Source organism: Pelophylax lessonae, assembly GCF_965119305.1.
Source record: "Pelophylax lessonae genome assembly, chromosome: 1".
Lineage (NCBI taxonomy): Eukaryota > Metazoa > Chordata > Amphibia > Anura > Ranidae > Pelophylax > Pelophylax lessonae.
The window spans coordinates 552,611,610-552,632,778 of NC_138768.1; the positions used below are offsets into that span (position 1 = coordinate 552,611,610).

The 21,169-nt window shown below is 41.0% G+C and overlaps 1 protein-coding gene across 2 annotated transcripts in view; it reads left to right on the forward strand.

Annotated features, from left to right (window-relative positions):
* The window catches only part of LOC309553939 (ceramide synthase 4-like), a 205,248-nt gene that overhangs the window by 137,533 nt on the left and 46,546 nt on the right, over positions 1–21,169 (forward strand). For both annotated transcript variants that reach the window (XM_082255444.1, XM_082255443.1), the window contains exons 7-8: positions 14,514–14,606; positions 18,040–18,168. In XM_082255444.1, coding sequence (XP_082111570.1) covers positions 14,514–14,606; positions 18,040–18,168 — 222 coding nt within the window. The remainder of the gene's footprint in view (positions 1–14,513; positions 14,607–18,039; positions 18,169–21,169) is intronic.

The window sequence follows — 21,169 nt, forward strand, 5'->3', positions numbered from 1 at the left end:
GGTTCTGGCTAGCTTACTAGATTGTTTTAAAAAAGGCCTGGATTCTGTCCTGGGTGTACATAATATAAATGGGTACTAATATTTATAGGTAAAGTTGATCCAGGGAATATCCGATTGCCTCTCGGGGGATCAGGAAGGAATTTTTTCCCCTGCTGTAGCAAATTGGATCATGCTTTGCTGGGGGGTTTTCACCTTCCTCTGGATCAACTGTGGGTATAGGATTGTGTATATGGAATTGTATGGTTGGGTTTTCTTTACTGTTTTTTATTGGTTGAGCCAGATGGACTTGGCTTTTTTCAACCCAACTAACTATGTAACTAATGTAACTATATATCTCTGCTGGATCCAGCAAGTGGCTACAATGTTTTTATTTCTTTCTCTTACAGGTACCAGTTATCTACTTTTAAAGAACTAGAGCGACCAATTTTTGCATCCTTATTTCCTAATAAGAGCCATCAAATGTATCATTTTGTTGTCTGTCCTTGTTTTTCTCCCTCACACTTAAACTGGCAATACACTTGTAGTTTTTTTTTTTTTTTTTTGTACAAACATTTGTAAAAAGAAAATTAATTAAAAAATACTTAAAACGTTTATTTGCTTTTACATGTTAATTTTAGAAGGAATGGGCTTTCCTAAACAAAAACAACATATACTTTTAGAATTTTGTTCACTTGGGAAAAACCTTCCATCCTACCCCTTTGAATTTTCTCGCTGTTGTGGTCATGGACAAATGTCTATTTGACCTCATTAACAATTAGAAAGTTGAATGAATGCTCTTAAACCAAAACATTTTGAACAAAATTCTATTAGTATGTGGCCAGCTGAAAACTGATAAAGGCAACATTCTCATCTCAGAATAATGCAAACTATTGTTTACAATGAACTGCATGGTTTAGAATTGACTTGTGTATTCTTCTTGCTGTCCCTTAGCACTCCTTCTCTCCTTATTTCTTACTTGCTTTTTTGCCAGCCACTCATTCTACTCTTTCTTCACCTTTCTCTGTTTTTCGGTTCAACTGTCCTACATCATCTACACTCCCTTGGCCATAAAAATATCATCCCAATCCTATGCAGATCTCTGCTAGTACCGTGTATACAGTGCATAATAAGACTAAACCTATCTAAAAAATGGTTGCTGATTTTAGGGGGAAGATCTGCCAGGTCTCTACCTAGTTGATGCATGGTTCTCTCTTCCCTTCCTCTCCCATCTCCTCCCTATTGGCTCAATTACACTCCGTAGCCAATAGACTGTGAAAAAAAATTCTGACATAATTTACTTTTTAGTTAAAACTGCCACAAAAAAAATGTAGGTAAAAAAGCTAATGACTTTGCACATTTTTTTTTTTTTTTTTACTGTTTTCATGTTACAACTGCTAAATTATTAAATAAACATGTAGAAGCTTTTTGAATAGCATATTATATTTTGCGGATTCAGATTGCTTTTTAAATGATATAGTAGGAAAAATATGGGGCAGATTTCAAGACACAGCAGGGGAAGTTTAAAATAGCAGGAGTGAGATGTATTTACTGTAAGTTCATAGCTTAACCACTTAAGCCCCGGAGGATTTGGCTGCTGAAAGACCAGGGGGTATTTTGCGATTCGGCACTGCGTGACTTTAACGGACAATTGCGCGGTCGTGCGACGCTGTACCTAAACGAATTTGACGTCCTTTTTTTCCAACAAACAGAGCTTTCTTTTGGTGGTATTTGATCACCTGTGCGATTTTTTGATCATACGCTATAAACCAAAAAAAGAGCAACAATTTTGCAAAAATAACAATATTTTTCACATTTTTTATATGAAATTCCCCCCCCCCCCAAAAAAAATGTAAAAATCAAAATTTTGTAACATTTTTGGCCAATTTGTTTTATGCTACATATGTTTGGTAAAAAAAATTGCAAAAAGCGTATTTTGATCGGTTTGCGCAAAAGTTATCGCGTTTACTAACAAAGGGAAAGATTTTTGTAATTTTTGTTGTTTTTTTTTAACGCGTAACGGCGGCGATCTGCGATTTTTTTTGCGGTACTGCGAAATTGGGGCGGACAGATCGGACCCTTGACTGACATTTTTGACACTTTTGGGGTTACCAGTGACATTTCTACAGTAATCAGTGCTATATATATATGCACTGTTACTGTAAAATTACACTGGCAGTGAAGGGGTTAACTTTATTTGAGAGGGAGGGGCTGTGTGTGTCCCTAGGGGCGTGATTCTAACTGTGATTGGCTGTGGCTTGAGCTGTAGGAACAATGATCAACGGTCCTACATAGTAGAACCGTATGATCATTGTTTCTACACAGGTGAGAATGACAGGCGGCTTGTTTACACTAGCCGCCTGACTTTCTCTCTCTCTCCCCCCGACGATCGCTGAGTGACCGGCGGACATTGAGTCCGCCGGTCACACGCACGGGGGGGTCCGGGAGCGCGCCGCCGGCGAGCTTCACACGCTCGCTCCCCAGAGCTTCACAGGCTAGTGACGTACCGATACGTCACTCTGCCTGTGAGGGGCTTACCGCCACAGTATATGTACTTGCGGCGGTCGGCAAGTGGTTAATTAATACATTCTCCCTCTATTAACTAGTAGTAATTTCATTCATTCAACTGTAGTTGTTCTGTAATAGCCATATTACAGCACAAGCCCAGTTGAACGTGCCTCTCTTTTACTAGCTATACCTTGTACTATGACCTGGATAATTTGGAACCTTCATGGAAATATTTTTTGTATATTCCTAATTGTTTTGTTCCAATATAATACATGTCCCTGACCGTTTTTTAGTTGTATACATTTTTAAGCAGAATTCCATATTTTTCCTTACTTATGCTGTGTATAACTAAGTTACCTCTAAAGATGATTATCCTAGGTCTGGATCACTGCTGTCTTTAACCACTTCAGCTCCGGAAGGTTTTACACCCTTAATGATCAGGCCATTTTTTGCGATTCCGCACTGCGTTACTTTAACTAACAATTGCACGGTCGTGCAACGCTGTACCCAAATACAATACGCTGTCCTTTTTTTCCCCCACAAATAGAGCTTTCTTTTAGTGGTATTTAATCACCTCTGCGGTGTTTAGATTTTGCGCTATAAACAAGAAAAGAGCGAACATTTTTGAAAAAAAAAAAAAACAATATTTTTTACTTTCTGCTATATAACATTCCCAATAAAAAAATTTAAAAAATCAATTTTTTTTTATTAGTTTAGGCCAATTTGTATTCTGCTACATATTTTTGGTAAAAAGAAAATCCCAAAAAGCTATGTGATATATTTTTGGACTGTTTTCTGTTTTGTTTTTTTTAGTAATGGCGGCGATCAGCGATTTTTAGCGGGATTGCGACGGACAAATCCAACACTAAGTGACACTTTTTGGGGACCAGTGACATTAATACAGTAATCAGTGCTAAATAATATGCACTGTTACTATATAAATGACACTTGGAGCGGTGGGGTTAATACTGGGGGTGATCAAGGGGTTAAGTGTGAGCCTAAATGTGCTTGCTAACTGTGGGGGGGGGGGGCTCTGTGACAGGCACAGAGAGATCGGTGTTTCAGCTTAGGTGAGTCACACGATTTCACTGTGCCTGAGTGACAGGAGAGCCCCCTGCTTTGTATACATAGGCATGCGGCTCTCCTGTAAGTTTCCCTGAAGATCACGGGAGGCCGGTGGAAATCAAACCCGCTCCTCCCACGGTCTGGCCCCCTATGTCTTATCACAGCAGGAGCGTGCCTCTGGTGGCGCGTGCGCCGCCGAAACTGCGTGCATATAATCACGTAGATCAAAGTGATTATGCGCAGCCGAGCCGCCCTGACGCAGTAAATCTGCGTTTGGTGGTCGGCAAGTGGTTGAAGAGGAAGTAAAGCTTCCTCTGTAACTTGTACCTATAGGTAAGGTAATATGAAAAGGCTTACCTATAGGTACCGTAATATCTCCTAAACATGAACCGTTTAGGAGATGTTTACTTTACATGCAGCCAGTGACATCAGCCCGTGCCGTTCCTTCAGAGCCCTGTGCTGTGAACGGAGGCTGGCCGGAGGACGCAAACCCGGAAGGAAGATGGGTGAACATGTCGGCCGTGTCAGCGGTGATCGGGCAGCGCTGTGGGGGCTTCGTTCTGAGGTACAGTAAGTTTTTTCAAAATGAGCTAGTATGCGATGCATACTAGCTCATTATGCCTTTGTCTTTCAGGTTTTTATTTATTTATTTTTTTTGGAGGTTTACAACCTCTTTAGGGTAATAATTCTAGTTTCACTCATACCTTAAAGTACAGCCAGCTCTGTACTTCCGAAGCTGTGGGTATGAGAACTATGAGAGATGTGGCTCTCATACAGTGAAAAGATCCTGTTGTTTATTCCCCTTCCCCCCTTGTCCATTTGCAAAATGCCTAGGATTCTGTTTAGCGAAAACAAGGCATTCTGTGAATGGAAAGGGGAGATCCTTTAATTTAACTGCCCTTCCTCTTTTCCATACACAGGACACCTTGTATTCTGCAAACACGAAACAAGATGTTTTGTGAATGGACAAGGGGTAAACAGAGGGTAAACAAAGTATCCCCTCACTAAATGAAGGCCACTACTCTTATAATTCTCATACCCACAGCACTGACTGTACGTTTCCAACATACTTGAAACTAGGATTTTTACCTGTGATGCATATGCAAAGAGCTTGGAGCGCCACTCAAAGTACTAAAAGCCTTCTCCTGCAGATGAAAGCACAAAGCGGGTACCGTCATTCAAACAAACTCACCCAGGCTAGCAGAAGCAAATCAGAAGACAAAAAATGGAAACACCACACACCGGAGCCCAGCCACTATACAGACAGGTGAAGATACAGCTGCAGCCTAAGCTTCTCCTGACTACTCTCCATCTTCATGATTAAGCGCCATGGGTGGGGCAAAACATGTCAGAGGAGAGTAGTCAGGAGGAGCTTAAAGTGGATGTAAACCCCATTCATTAAATTTGACCTGGGCACATAGATCTGTAGTATTTACTTATCTCTCTCCAAAGCCCTAAGTCCCGTGTCTTTCTGCTGCTCAGTTCCTCTGTTATCAGCATGATAACTCCTAACAAGTTCTCTGACCTCTCAGTGGAGTGCAGATCCGTCATGAGGGAGAGGAGCCTGACGGCACGCACGTAGGCCGCCGGGAAGGCTGTTTGAAGATGAAGCGAGACATCTCACCCCTCCGAGACCCGCACCTTGAACCCAGCCGCTACATGCCTTACAGCCGCCGAAGATAAGCCGAGGATAAGTGGACATACACCCGGCACGGAAGGCGAACTCCCAGCTCTCTCCCCCCCCCACATAAGCCTCTACTCACCGGCCGCTCCGCTCTGCTCCGAGACTCCAGGGCTCCCGGTCGCGTGGATCCCGGGTGGTGTGCTCGGGTGTCCGGTGGTATCCGGTCTGAAGGACTGAGGAGCTGTGTGAAAGGGAGGCACTGTGGAGCTGTGAGAACGGAGGAGCAATGATGAGCTGAGGAGAGAGATGCCCCCCCCCCCCTGAACACGGCTGACGTGAGAGATCTGCAGCAATATACAGGAGCATCACCACACAACAACCCAGGGCCCCAAGCACCCTTTTCTAACCAGCCAAGAAACAGCACGGCTATGGACTGAAACCTCAGAGGCAACTGGTAACACTGCAAAACTGTGAGTTTGGGAGTAAAAACCCTTTCATTTAACTATAAATGTTACCCAAACGAACTGGGAATCAGTAGATGATCTATAGTCTATGACATTAATTAAGATGGTAATTTTGTATGCTGTGGCAGAAAATTCACAGCAACCTTTCGGATTATCCCCTCAGCAGCGGCTTTGGAGGCCATATCTAGATTTTGTTAAATTCAAAACTGCGAGTTACCTAGGATAAAACACTGGATTCCTGCAGAGTGGCTCTCCATAGACTTTGGTAAAATGCCGATTTAAGCACAGGATACTCTAATAATTTTAATGCTTTAACTGAGTTTGATGTAGTTTTGAAAACAATTCCACAACACATGATATAATTACACAACTAATTAAAGCCTTAAATGGGACTGTGAAGGAAGAAAACACAGTATCAAGCAAGCCTCATTTAGCCCCTCATACGTATAAAATAAAGACTATCTATTGGTAGCAACAGAAGTTTTTCTTTACTTACCCCACCTCATGTAAAATTGGCTGTGAGATAAACACCTATTTTCTCCCGACACCAATCAAGGTCTGTCAGAGGACTGATACATGTAGCTGAATAAGAATTATTTTTCCTACTATTTGATTGAGTCATTGATTTCTCTTAAGGAAGGGTGTGGGGTAAATCCAACGTGGTGTTGAGAGCAAAAACTGCAAATCCGAAGCCTGGAGAACGTGTGTGGGCGCTGTATTGTAGTAGTTTCCGGCTAAGGAAGCAACACAGTGATAACCTGTCCACTCGCATCCACACCCCAGTAAAACATCCCAACACCCTCCACCCTCCCTATTTTTTCCCTCCTGCTAACCTATCCTGCGGGAAAAACATATAGGGAAGCCTTAAAGCATATTCTGAATGATGAGGGGGAAAACAACAAGAGGAGGAGCCACAGCAAGATCACCGCGGACAACCGCAAGTCCAAATACAATTAAGAAATTCATGACACAAGAAAACCCTCTTGAAAAAACTTTTCAGGAAAAACAAGATAAACAACTAGGAGCAGGGAAGAAGAGAGGGGAGACAAAGGAGAAAAGTCAAAAAATGGAATTGAATAAATCACCAATAAGTACAGCAAACTCAGAATCAAGCCTAAGAACTGAAAATGAGGAAGAAGAAGACCAGAGTGTAATAAAGGAACATGCCCCTACAAAAGGAGACATGCGAGAAATGTTTGCAGAATTAGAAAAATCATTAAAAGTTGAACTGAACAAAATCCAGACAGACCTGAGACATGTTCAAACAGATCTAGGACATGCTTTGGGACGAGTAGAAGAGTTAGAGGTACAACAAGCAACTCAGACAAAAATAATTCAGGGGATGAGAAAAGAAATAAATGAAACGAAGAAAAAAGCCAGGGACCTGGCGTATAGGCTTGAAGATCAAGAGAACAGAGCAAGACGAAAAAATTTGAGGATCCGAGGACTGACAGATGACCTACAAGAAGAAAATTTAAGAGAAAAAATGCAAAAAATTCTCAACCCAGTATTAGGAAGAGGAGAAAACGAACAATTGCAGATTGAAAGAGTACATCGCATAAGAAAACCAACAGGAATTCCAGTAGAGTCACCCAGGGATGTGATAATCAGATTTCAAAACTATACAGACAAAGCACAAATCTGGGAAAATTTAAAGAAAAATAAAACTTTTATAAATACAGAAAATAATAAGATACAGATCTTCACCGATCTGGCGCCAGAAACATTGAGGAGAAGGAGAATTTTAAAACCCCTGATAGAAGAAATGCAAAAACAAGGAGTTAGATACAACTGGGGTTTTCCGGCATGCCTGATAGGGAAAAAAGACGGACGATCTGCAAAACTTATCTTCCCAGAAGAAACTCAGGAATTCTGTAAAAAATTGGATATCCAAGAGCCAGACATGCCTGGATGGTACGAAGATGATAACAGTAGAAAAAGATGGGAGGAAAATCCACAAACAGAAGAACAGCAATGGAGACTAACTGGAAGGAATAAATATCAAAGATAGAGAGGAGGGAAACCGCCGCAGAGGAATTCCCCTTCCATCTCCCCATCCGGTTTTTTTTTTTTTTCTCCCTGCTGTTTGATGATTGACTTCGATATGTCCTTATGTGGAGGATGGGGGAGGCGGGAGGGGGGGGGGAGGAGGGAGAGGAGGGGAGGAGGAACAGGATATAAAAAGGAGGACGAACAGCCACCCAGACGGCCAACACCCCCTTCCGAGGTGGAGGGGATAGAACGTGTCAGACCAACAGAGCATCACCCCGAAAGGAAATGGGTATGAGGGTAATTAACCCAAGGACACAACTAGATACCCAGAGATCAAAAGTAGATCAAGGAAACATCAATATGAGACGGAAGGGAGGGAGAGGGAGGGAGGGGTGGGGTGGGGGAAGGGAGGGAGGAGGGATGGGGTGCGGGGGAGGGGGGAGGGGGGAGGAGGGGGAGGGGAAATCCCTACTACCAAAAAAAGAATAAAAATGCTAAGGAAGGATCAATCCACCAACATGGGTAATGTTCTACTAGAGAGACTCCGACCGACTCAGCCCTACTACGCTCGAGCAAGAGCGGGACCGATCAAAAATTAAAAATGAAAAATGAACAAATAAAAATAATAACTTATAATGTAAGAGGATTAAATTCCCACATAAAAAGGTATAAAATCTTAGATGAATTGAGAAGAGAAGCAGCAAATATAGCTTTCCTACAAGAAACACATATCTCCATACATTCAAACGTAAAACTTTATTCCAAATACTTCCCTAAGTGGTACTATGGGGACTCACCAATAGAACGTGCGAGAGGGGTAGCAATAGGGCTGGCAAGAAATACAGAATTCTCCCTGGAAGAAATTAAAACAGACCCAAACGGCCGGTATATTTTTCTTAAAGGCCAAATAAGAGGGATGGATCTGACATTAGCGAATATATATAACCCAAATAAAAATCCGAGTGAATATCTAGGGAGAATTCTGTATGATTTAGAAAGCTTTAAAAAAGGCTACCTGATAATCGCAGGAGATTTAAATTTTTGTATGAACCCAAATGTTGATAGTACATCGGTCGTAAGGACGCTCGGAGAACAAAAACTCAGAAAAATAAGGAAAAAATTACATCAGACTCAATTAATAGATGCATGGAGGGTTCAACATCCAAAAAAAAGAGATTATACTTACTACTCTTCAGTACATTCAATGTATTCAAGATTAGACTATTTCTTTATCGACCACCGGCTTGTGGAATTTATAAAAAATACAGAAATAGGTACAATCACACTATCCGATCATGCCCCCTCAACATTAACAATTGAGATACCAAATAATCATAAAAATATGGGAATATGGAGGTTAAATGAAGAATTAATTCAAGATGAAGAAATAGGAAACAGACTAGAACAAGAATTAGAGTTTTATTTCCAAAAGAATGATTTACCGGAAACCTCATCGGCCACACTTTGGGAAGCACATAAATCCTACATCAGAGGAATATTGATATCCTTAGCATCAAAAAAAAAGAAAGAGAGAAATAACTCAATCAATAAACTAATAGGAGAAATACACGAATTAGAACAAAAACATAAAAGAGAAATTAAAAAAGAAACAGAAGAAAATCTAATAATAAAAAGAGATGAATTGAAAGAACTACTGGAGGAAAAATCCAGAAGTCAATTTAATAAGATAGCTAGATATAGGTATAAATTTGAAAATAAACCAGGGAAATCCTTAGCCAGATTATTGACGAAGGGGAAATCCAAAAATTACATAGAAAAAATCAAAAACAGTAAAAATGAAATAATTAACTCAACCACAGGAATAGCTAAGGTATTTCATGCCTATTATAACACCTTATATAACGTGCGAAAGGAAGAAACCTCTGATGTAAGACAGGAAAGAATAAAAGAGATCCAAAAATATATTAGGGAAGCAAATCTACCTAAAATTCTAGGAGATAAATTGGAGCTTTTAGAAGCCAGGTCCGGATGGATACACGGTAAGGTATTATAAAAGATTCAAAGAAATATTAATCCCAAAAATGCAAAATTATATGAACAGAATTGGGAAAGAAGAATTAAGGGAAGAATCTTTATTGGCCTATATCACGATAATACCGAAAGAAGGGAAAGACCAAACCCTCTGCTCTAGCTATAGGCCAATTGCGTTGCTAAACGCAGACACAAAGCTATTTGCGAAAATTCTGGCAACAAGACTAAAAGATTTATTAAAACTGTGGATCCACCCGGATCAAACTGGATTTGTCCCTGGTAGGGAAGGGAAAGATAACGTAATTCGTACTTTGCTGCTCCTACAAAAAACAAAAAAATATGAGGTCCCCTCCATCCTATTATCGATTGATGCCGAAAAGGCCTTTGATAGGGTAGACTGGGACTTCATGAAAGAAACGATAAAAAATATAGGGATTGGCCCAAGAATGAGACAATGGATAGAAGCATTATATAAGAAACCCATGGCAAAAATTAAAATAAACGGGAGCCTATCGGAAAGATTTGGAATGAGCAATGGAACGCGACAGGGATGTCCCCTGTCGCCTCTATTGTTCGTCCTTACCTTAGAACCATTATTGGCAAAAATTAGACAAAACCGTGACATAAAAGGAGTAGAGATAAACCAGGATGAACATAAGGTCGCGGCATATGCCGACGACCTACTGTTCATCATAACAAACCCTAGGATTACACTCCCAAATATTCAAAAGGAACTGAAAGAGTATGGTAGACTATCAAACTTTAAAATAAACCCTATAAAATCAGAGATCCTCAACCTAAGGTTAAATACTCAAGAAGAACAAACAATAAAAACATATTTCCCGTATACGTGGACAAAAGACAAATTAAAGTATTTAGGGATATATTTAACACCACAAATAAAAAAATTATATCAAATTAATTATATACCATTATTGAACGAAATAAAAACAGAAATACGAAGGAAATCAAATAATCAAATTTCCTGGATCGGAAGAAATAACGTAGTTAAGATGTATATTCTTCCAAAGATTTTATACACCTTTTCTTTATTGCCAATAAACATCCCCGCAACCTTCTTCAGAGCAATTAGAACTTTACTAACAAAATATATATGGCAGCGGAAAAAACCTAGAGTTCAATATAAAATTCTAACAAGAGGTAAAACACAAGGAGGGTTAGCAACACCAGATATGGAAAGATATTATAAGGCAGTAATTATTACACGAATGGTAGAATGGACAAAAATAGAAAGGGAAAAAAGATGGGTAGAGATAGAATGTGCACAAAATAACAATCACCTTCACAAAACAATATGGATACCACCAAAATATAGAGAAACACAAGGAGAACACGAATTGACAAAAGTAGTCTATAAAGTATGGGATGGGATTAACAAACAAATGAAATGGGAATACAATTCACCTATGATTTCACTAAATGGCACTAAATACTTCCCACCAGGAGAGGAAGAAAAATTTGGGAACTGGGTAGGAAACACGCAATTAAAAGATATCATTCACAAAGGTCACATAAAATCACTTCAGAAATTAAAACAAGAAAATAAAAATATGAAATTGGATGACTGGAGATATCTTCAGTTGAAACACTTTGTTAGGTCGCTGCCACAGCCGATTAGGTCGGAAAAAGATCTTAACAACATAGAGAAGCTGAGTTACTCCTCTAACCAGAGACATGGTGTATCTCAGATATATAAAATGTTGACGGAATGGCATAGTCTGGAGAGACCCCCATATATAACTAAATGGGAGAAAGAAATAGGGACACAACTGTCAAGACAGGAACTTGAGGTTATACTAGGGGCGGTAGGATCCTCTGCTATGGATGTAAGCACAACAGAATTAAATTATAAATGTTTAACAAGATGGTATATCACTCCAGAAGTAATAAATAAATACCAACCAGACAAGACAGATAAATGCTGGAGGAAATGTGGTAGTATAGGAACAATGTACCACATATTTTGGGAGTGTCCGAGGATAAGAGGTTACTGGACTGAGGTTAGACAACTGATCGAAGAAATGACAGGAATAATAATATCAGACGACCCGTGGGTCTGCCTTTTCCACAAAACAACTATTCCCTTAAAAAAATACAAAATGATGCTGGTCCCAACCCTGCTAAATGCAGCCAAGGGAATTATACCAAAAAAATGGAGAGAAGAAGAGAGCCCGAACGTGAAGGAATGGTGTAAAAAGATAGACATAAATTTCAATATGGAGTACATAAGTAACACGCAAGTAGAGAACCCAATAAATATGAAAAGGAAATGGAGAAAATGGATTGAATTTAAAAAAACAATTAAATATTTTGAAATAAACAGCCCAGCATAATTACCTTTAGGAAGTTGGTAGGATTAGGGATGGGGAGGGGAGGAGGAGATCCTTTGGGAGGGACGGGGCGGGAGGAGAGAGGGGAATGCTGATTGGGTTTGTTTTTCTTTCCTTTTATAAAATTAATGCATAATATGTGAATCCCAATTTGGGAAATGTTGTAATAAATTTTAAATTTTACATGCAAATAAAAATAAAGTAAAAAAAAAAAAAAAAAAAAAAAAAAACAAGTTCTCTGACCTAGGAGATAGAAGCAGCTGGAAATTTGTGTCAGGTGTGTGCTTAGAGATAAATTAGCAGAGAGCTGGTCTTTATAGAGCACAGCTCTGCATGCTTCTTCCTTCCGCTGCCTATGTGGAGGGGGGGGGGTGTGCCTTTCCTCCAATCAGCTGTCACACAGTGTATACCATGACTCCACACCCAGTGCTGGAACAGGAAGAACAATTTCTAACACAAAAGTCACTTTCTAAACAGTGTAAAAAGCTGAAGACAGCAGATATACAGATAAAACTTATGTAGGGAGACCTGTTTCATCTCTATGTATCATCTGAGGCTGTTTACTTCACTGGATATATGTGGGGTTTACATCCACTTAAAGCTGAAGCTGTATCTTCATCTCTCTGTATAGAGTCTGGGCTCCGGTGTGCAGCGTTTCTACTTTCTTAGGATTTTTACCTTACACAGTAGTGACCCAGACCTAGGATAATAATCATTAGAGGTAATGTCTTTGTACACAGCATTACCCCCCAAAAAAATGTTTCTGGAGTTCCATTTTAAGCAGAAAATCTCACACATGTTTATTGCTATGGCTAGGACTACATTGACCATCCCCTAATTGTTGCCTATTATCACGACAGCAGTACATTGGTATCAAGGTGTTGAATATGACAATTCTGCCAACAAAGTAAGGCACATCACTCAATGAATAGAACCTGAAAAAAAAAACACTGCCTGTGGTGTCCAAAGCAACACCTCTCTGCTGGTATCACCTCGTTTACACAGAACATTTTCTTGTTTTAGGCTCCATTCACACTTGTGCCACTTTTCATGTGACTTGGGACAAGTCGCAGCCCATTCTTTTCAATGGCATCCGTTAAAATCAGTGCAACCTAAAGTTACAGCAGCTTTTAAAAAGGTGCCTGCACTACTTTGGTGCAACTTTTGATGCAACTTTGGTTCAGAGAATGTAAAATCGGATCAACGTCGCACCAAATGTCGACCCAAAGTCGCGCTCTAAAGTTGCACTGGAAATCATGTGACTTTGGAGAAGCACTAATGCGAATAGAGCCTAACTGGTCCTGATCTGATTACTATATTATGACAATAGAGTTGGTTTACTAAAGACAAATAGACTGCGCACTTTGCAAGCACAGTTGCACTCTGCAAGTGCATTTTCTCCACAGGTTAGTAAATAAAGAGCAGCTCGGTTGAATTCCAGCATTCAATCATGTGCAAGCAAAAATTCAGTTTTTTTTATTTTTTCTTTGCAGGTATTCTTTGCAAAGTAAAGCTTTACCTCATTTACTAAGCTCTGGAGCAAATACCTTTGCAGAGTGCAACTGCACTTGCAAAGAGCACAGTCTGTTTGCCTTTAGTAAAAAAACCCCAATGTGTAATTATGCCTATATGAGATAATTATATTTTTCTGATGAATGGAGAAAAAATGTGCGAGCATGATAACTATATAGGAAAAAAATATTTGCCTCTGCAGTCTATAGGTACACGCCTACTGTGCCTATTGGTAAATACAGCCTGGCTGCCAACCAATAGTTAAGTGTCTTAGGCCCCTTTCACACCTGTCCATTCCGCCAACGGACTCCGTTTTTCTCAGCGGGGATTGATCCGCCGATCCCCGCTGAGCAGGCGGATGACAGCTCCGTCTCTGCTCTGTGTGCGGAGACGGAGCTGTCAGATCCCTGCTGTCCTCTATGGGGAGATCGGATGAGAACAGACCGCCTGTCCATTCTCATCCAATCCCATCCGCTGGACGGATGGAAAATAGGATTTCCATCCGTCTGAATTTGACGGACAGGATCGGATCGGATGGCAGCGGGTGTCAGTGGAGATGTCTCCGCTGACATCCGCTGCCCCATAGAGATGCATGGAGGATCCAATCAGGTCCGCCTGAAAGACTGACAGGCTAATCTGATAGGACCGTATGTGTGAAAGGGGCCTTAATAGCAAACAGATATACTTGCAGTATAGCCCCAGTATAAATTTGTTCCAGATTATTGTGGTTTACTTGGCAGGATTGTTGGCACAGGGGTCACAAATAAATGCAAAACTGTTGGAGACCTTTTGCCAGAGACAGCCTCGCTTTAACAAATTATTTCCCTGATTGCAATACGTATGGTATTGATTTTAGATGTGCGATATTGGTGTCGCTGGCTGGATCAGATATCTTACTCATTTTGGGGTGGACATTGGGCCTCACATAAGGCAGGATGTTCAGGAATTGTAGAATATATAGATTTAGAAATTATTTCTTTCATGTACTGTATAGCCTAATAAATATGTTTGTGGTTCACCTCTCTACAGCCATTGGTGTCCTCCTTGTACTGGTATTACATGCTGCAGCTGGGATTTTACTCATCGATGCTCATCACTTTAGCTTTTGATGTAAAAAGAAAGGTATGTTTATTTTGTGTCCTTTCTGCTAAAGTGTATGGTTTTACCATATTTTTGCTTAATGTATTGTAGCATTTTGCTGTGCAATCATGATTTACCTTCCTACGTAGAGGCAATAGTTACACATACAGACTGTACTTAAAAATATTGGGTGAAGTTTATAGTGCAGAATTTGCATTTACTGTATGTTCGCTTAATTGAAGGAGGACACCTTCCTGATCTTTAAGAATGATATTACAGATATTACATAAATCATTGATAGATACGTACATGCATTAAATTAAAGTGAATCTTGCAAGTTATTACTTGTGATAATTTGGGACATACAGTCAGGTCCATAAATATTGGGACACATGCTTTAACTGCAGACATTCATCTTTAATTTGAGGGTATTTACATCCAAATCAGGTGAACGGTGTAGGAATTACAACAGTTTGTATATGTGCCTCCCACTTTTTAAGGGACCAAAAGTAATGGGACAGATTAACAATCATAAATCAAACTTTCACTTTTTAATACTTGGTTGCAAATCCTTTGCAGTCAATTACAGCCTGAAGTCTGGAACGCATAAACATCACCAGACGCTGGGTTTCATCCCTGGTGATGCTCTGCCAGGCCTCTACTGCAACTGTCTTCAGTTCCTGCTTGTTCTTGGGGCATTTTCCCTTCAGTTTTGTCTTCAGCAAGTGAAATGCATGCTCAATCGGATTCAGGTCAGGTGATTGACTTGGCCATTGCATAACATTCCACTTCTTTCCCTTAAAAAACTCTTTGGTTGCTTTCGCAGTATGCTTCGGGTCATTGTCCATCTGTACTGTGAAGCGCCGTCCAATGAGTTCTGAAGCATTTGGCATATGAGCAGATAATATTGCCTGAAACACTACAGAATTCATCCTGCTCCTTTTGTCAGCAGTCACATCATCAATAAATACAAGAGAACCAGTTCCATTGGCAGCCATACATGCCCATGCCATGACACTAACACCACCATGCTTCACTGATGAGTTGGTATCCTTTGGATCATAAGCAGTTCCTTTCCTTCTCCATACTCTTCTCTTCCCATCACTCTGGTAGAAGTTGATCTTGATCTCATCTGTCCATAGGATGTTGTTCCAGAACTGTGAAGGCTTTTTTAGATGTTGTTTGGCAAACTCTAATCTGGCTTTCCTGTTTTTGAGACTCACCAATGGTTTACATCTTGTGGTGAACCCTATGTATTCACTCTGGTGAAGTCTTCTCATGATTGTTGACTTTGACACACATACACCTAACTCCTGGAGAGCGTTCTTGATCCGGCCAACTTAATATATACGTGTGTAAATAAATAAACAGCTATGTCTATATTACCCACCATAGGAGTATGACTTTAAATAGTGTGTATACATATCCACTATGGTTGCACCAAAGCCTATACTGAGTATTTTCACTCATACTTGTGAAAATGCTACAATACCCGAAACCAATACGCTTTGTGGTGCAATTTGAACCCATACAAAGTGAATGGGCTCAAATCGCTCTGCAAAGAATTACATGAGATTGTTACAGAAATATGGTGTGATTCCTGTCTGAAACTCATGTGGTTTCCTGCATTGTTCCTGTGTACACCCAGGCTTGTCATAATGATTTCAGCCTGGGTTCACACAGGAGTGGTGCAGAAAACAGCATACGTTTCAGACAGGAATCACACCACATTCCTATTGAAATTGCATGCAACTCTTTGCAGTGCGATTTGAGCCTATTAATTTTGTATGAGCTCAAAATCACACCACAAAGGTATCGGTACTTGGTATTGGCGAGTACATGACCAAAAGTATCAGGTAAAGTAAAGGGGTTCACTGATGTAAGAGAAGAGTGAGGACACTGATATAAGGAGGACCTTTAAATCAGTGTCTTCCCTTACCTTAGGGTCTACACTCGCCCTTACATCAGTGACTCCCCATAAAGTGATTGACTGACCCACAGAGCTATCACACACTGGCCTCCTGTAGTTGCCTGCAGGTTTTGGTCCTCCTCTCCCCTGCACCCACTCCTTGCAGTCGCTTTCACGTCACACACTTGTCCCAGTGCATCCTCTCTCCCCTGCGCCCCCTCCTTGCGCATTTGACCAACAGCTGCCCTCACTCAAGCCGAGCCCAGCCGAGACTGAGCCAAGCTCAGCTGATTACTAATCGGCCGGCTCCAGAACTGTGCATGCGCATTTCCGGAGCTGGCTAAGTAGTATGATTAGTATTCTGCTGAGATTGGTGGAGTTTGGCTCAGGCAGGGGTTGGGGGGGGGAAGGGGTTTGCTGGTCAGGTGCGCAAGGAGGGGGTGTGGGGGGAGGGGAAGCTCAGATACAACGGTGTGCGGTGATGTGAAAGCGACTGCAAAGAGGGGGCGCGCGTGGGAGAGGAAGCTCAGGGACAAGTGTCGTTTTAACGGGCACTTTTCTACTGTTAACAGACACCAGAAAAGTGCCCTTTTTTACTGGCAACACTGCTTGCCCCCCCCCCCTCCCACAGTGACAGAACACCAGGGCCAGGTTGCAAGTGTGATTTGTGCGACTCCGGTAGTTCCACCACTGAATTGAATCCCTCTGTCAAACAAAATAAAAACAAACCATAATGTTCTCTGTTAGCTATTTCTTAATTAAAAATGCACTCACATAGTATTGAAGATAAAGAGATTCAATGTACAAGATACATTTGTACAGAAAGTCAGCAGCACTGCAATGAAGATAAGTTTTGTCACCTGTGACATCTTCAGGAATATCTTTGTACTTTTGTAGAGCACTCTTTAGCTTAAAGCATTTGTTAACCTTAAAAAAAAAATTGGATCCTGCTCCTTTAAAGCATTTTATACAGCACAGTGCTTGTGCTGTGTAATTTGCCCCCCTGTAACACCTGAAATACCTGTCTGATCCTGCCAGTTTCTGCCCCACTCTTGTAAACTGACCACGGTATATCATGGCTGCTGGGCCCTTACACCGTGGTCAGTTTATGTGCCTCCGTCAGCTGCTGCTATCTGCAGCTCTCCTGTGTCCCCCTCTATCCTCCTCCTCCCTCCCTGCCTGTCAGTTTTGTGTCTGGGCTCTGTGCCAGGAACTATAAGTAAAAAATCCTGTTTTTACATTTTTTTTTTAAAATTGTAGTTAGGAGTATAAGTTTCTTCAAGATTTTTATTTTTGGTGTACTCTTCGGCAAAGAAAGTAATATTTAGGTTTAAAATTCTCTAAAGCCTAATTGAACACAAAGATACATGGGAACCTTGGGCAGACAACTATAAAATATATTGTAATTTGATTCGAAAATGGAAATACATAGATGCTGTTGATAATAAATTATTAAAACTGAGCAATAACATACGGTATGTTAATTGTGCAAAATAATTATAAACCTGTTACTTAGGAAGATATCTATTTTACTTAACTGCAATTGTCTTGATGCATTGTTTACAGGACCTTAAGGAGCAGACAGTACATCACTTTGCCACCGTTATCCTGATTACATTCTCCTATTGTGCTAATTACATGCGTGCTGGAACCTTGGTGATGCTGCTGCATGATGCAGCTGACCACTTCCTAGAGGTAAGTCAAGTTAACCACTTCTGGACCGGAAGATTTCCCCCCTTAATGACCAGGCCATTTTTTGCGATTCGGCACTGTGTTATTTTAACGGACAATTGTCATGCGACGCTGTACCTAAATAAAATGTCCTTTTTTTCACACAAATATAGCTTTCTTTTGGTGGTATTTGATCACCTGTGCAGTTTTTATTTTTTGCGCTATAAACAGAAAAAGAGCAACAACTCTGAAAAAAAAAACAATATTTTTTCACTTTCTGCTATATAACAGGAGCTCTGCATTGATTCCAAAGAGAACAATGGTCTGCTGTGTTTACAACAGCAGACTGCCATTCTCTCTTTACAGGGAGCGATCGTGGGTGCCCGATGGGAATCGTGGCAGCTGTCCCTGTGAATTGGTTTCCACGCTGGCAAGTGGGCGCGCGCGTGCGCCCCCAGGGTCACTCCTGCGGACCGCCGTACAGCAATCTACCGACCTGCCGCCATATAACTGCAGCGAATGGTCAGCAAGTGGTTAAAAGAACACTTGAAAACAGAATATTTTTAAGATTATGATAAAACCAGTGGATTTAACTGGAATCTGGCAGGTGTAGCATTATGCCAAGCTAGGAATACTACCAGCCTCCATACAGTATATCATGCACTTTTGATAATTCTCTTATTGAGTTTAGTGTGTCCAGGGAGTCCCTGCATTCTATGAATGCATTCTTTTCTTGCCCTACTTTGGAAGAAGACCATGTCCCTCCAGGAGCTTAACACCATCCTGTGGTTTAACAGACCTGTGCCAGAGCTTCACTGGTCAGTACTGGTACTCAAGTTTTCAAACTTTGTGAAAATCCTCACACATTGAATTCAGGGCCGGTTCACACTCTTGCGAGTGCGGCGATCGCATGTAATATCGGAGTGCACTGCTCCTTCATTACATGCGATCGGATGTGCGGTGCGAATTCAGCCATACACTTTGTATGGCTGAAATTCGCACTGCACCCGCACAAAAGACGCACAGGACCCTTTTTTTCAGCCGCATCAGGATCGGATCCTGTGCGAACTGTCAGATCGCACTGCGATATGCGATCAAACTGGGGATGTCGTTAACATTTAATTGACACCCCCTGCGTATCGCATATGGCAGATTCGCAGCCTTCCCGCATCGCACAAGTGTGAACCGGGACTTAGTGACACGTATTCACTATGCTCTGTTAGTAGGCACTGCTGTGTCACACATTGCACAGAGTCTACCTTCTTATCTACAGAGGTGCTGGGAGGAGGAGTTTCAGGAGGTGGAGTCAGTACAGGGATCACAGTTTGCAGGAAGCAAGGTACCATGGGATATTTAGTTCGTAGAAATTGAAAGTAAATAGCAGAACTCACAACTTGAAAGAAAAAATGTTTCAAGTAAGCTTATATTGGATTGTCAAAAATAACTATTGTTTGTATTACTATTACAATGCTGCTATTATAAAATGAAAGCCTATGCTGTAAATATAGATCTCCCTTAAAGGAGATGTATGGGGTTCTGTTTTTTCCCCAATTACACTTACCTAGGTGGATGCAGCATTGGTCCGATGTTGCATCTGTCCCCCGGCGCCTCTACACTGAGAACCGTGCGACCGAACACCGCCGATGGCTCAGTTCTGACAGCCCCCCGAGCAGAGAGATGGTGACTGTCAGTCAGCAGCTCTCTGCTCTTCTCCCTCCTCACTTACTGGATCGCTGAGCTGTGGAGCAGCCGGCTCAGGCTCTCAGCAGGTTGCCGGGTGTTGGTTGGGTGTTGGACAAACTTCTGTGACATCAGCAGATAGCAGACTTCAGACCGCTCTCTGCTGAAAATGGGCCACAAGAGTGCAGAACAGACTGCACTCCTGTGGGCCATAGGAGAAGTACAGCCAAACAAGCTTTGGCTGTACATCTCCTTTAAGTGTCATCTCAGGGATCCTCTCAAGGATTGTGTTCTATTTTAATGTGTCATTGTGTGCATTTCCCAAAAAATATTGTATCGTATCATATTGTATCAAATTTAAGTCCGATATTAAATCCCCTGTGTTGTCTAGTTATTAAAGAAAAAAAAAAACGAATATTGCAATTACCTGTAATGCCCCTTCATTTCAGTTCCTATTATCACTTGTGCACAAGCTTAACTACTTCAATACTGGGCATGTTTACCCCCTACCTCCCCAGGCCAATTTTCAGGTTTCAGCGCTGTCGCACTTTGAATAACAATTGCGTGGTCATGCAACACTGTATCCATATGACATTTTTATCATTTTTTTCACAAATAGAGCTTTCTTTTGGTGGTATTTAATCACCACTGTTTTTTTTTTTTTTTTTTTTTTTTTTTGTTTTGATTAGATTTTTTTGTTAAATAAACAAAAAAAGGCCAAAAATTGTAAAAAAAAAAAATCTTTCTTCATATATTTAAGCCAAATTTAATTCTGCTACATTTCTTTGATGAAAATAACCCAAATCAGTGTTTATTATTTAGCCTGAAGGAAAGTTTTAGAGTCCACATACTTGAAACTCAATAGGATCACAGGTAGAATCTCCAAATAAATCAAGTAGCTGTGACACAGTGTCCATCCAGATGGGACAGTGAACAGTTCCAGTATAGTAGGAAGTGGTAGACGTATCTAAAGTCAATACAGCTCCATAGAGGCTAGACTTGGAAGCACCTCAAAGTATACAGCTGATGCTGTGCAGTAATTCTCTTGAAACTTATATAGAGAGAGAGAGCGCCAAAGCAGATGGTGTAAAAGGGGGTCCACACAGCAGCTCACCCAATCCAGTGGATCCAGTCCCCTTCTGCCGTCATTATCTGGGGAATGCACATACACTGCAATACATCCTGTCAGGACCCGGACTTGAACCTGGGACCTCCATGGTGTCTGGCAATGACTCTACTCGCTGAGCTATCCTGGAATGCTGGACAGCTCCCTGGACAAATCCTTGAATGATCCTGCTGTGAATCTTTATTGCCTTGAACCTTGAACCCTTTGCTCCTCCCATGA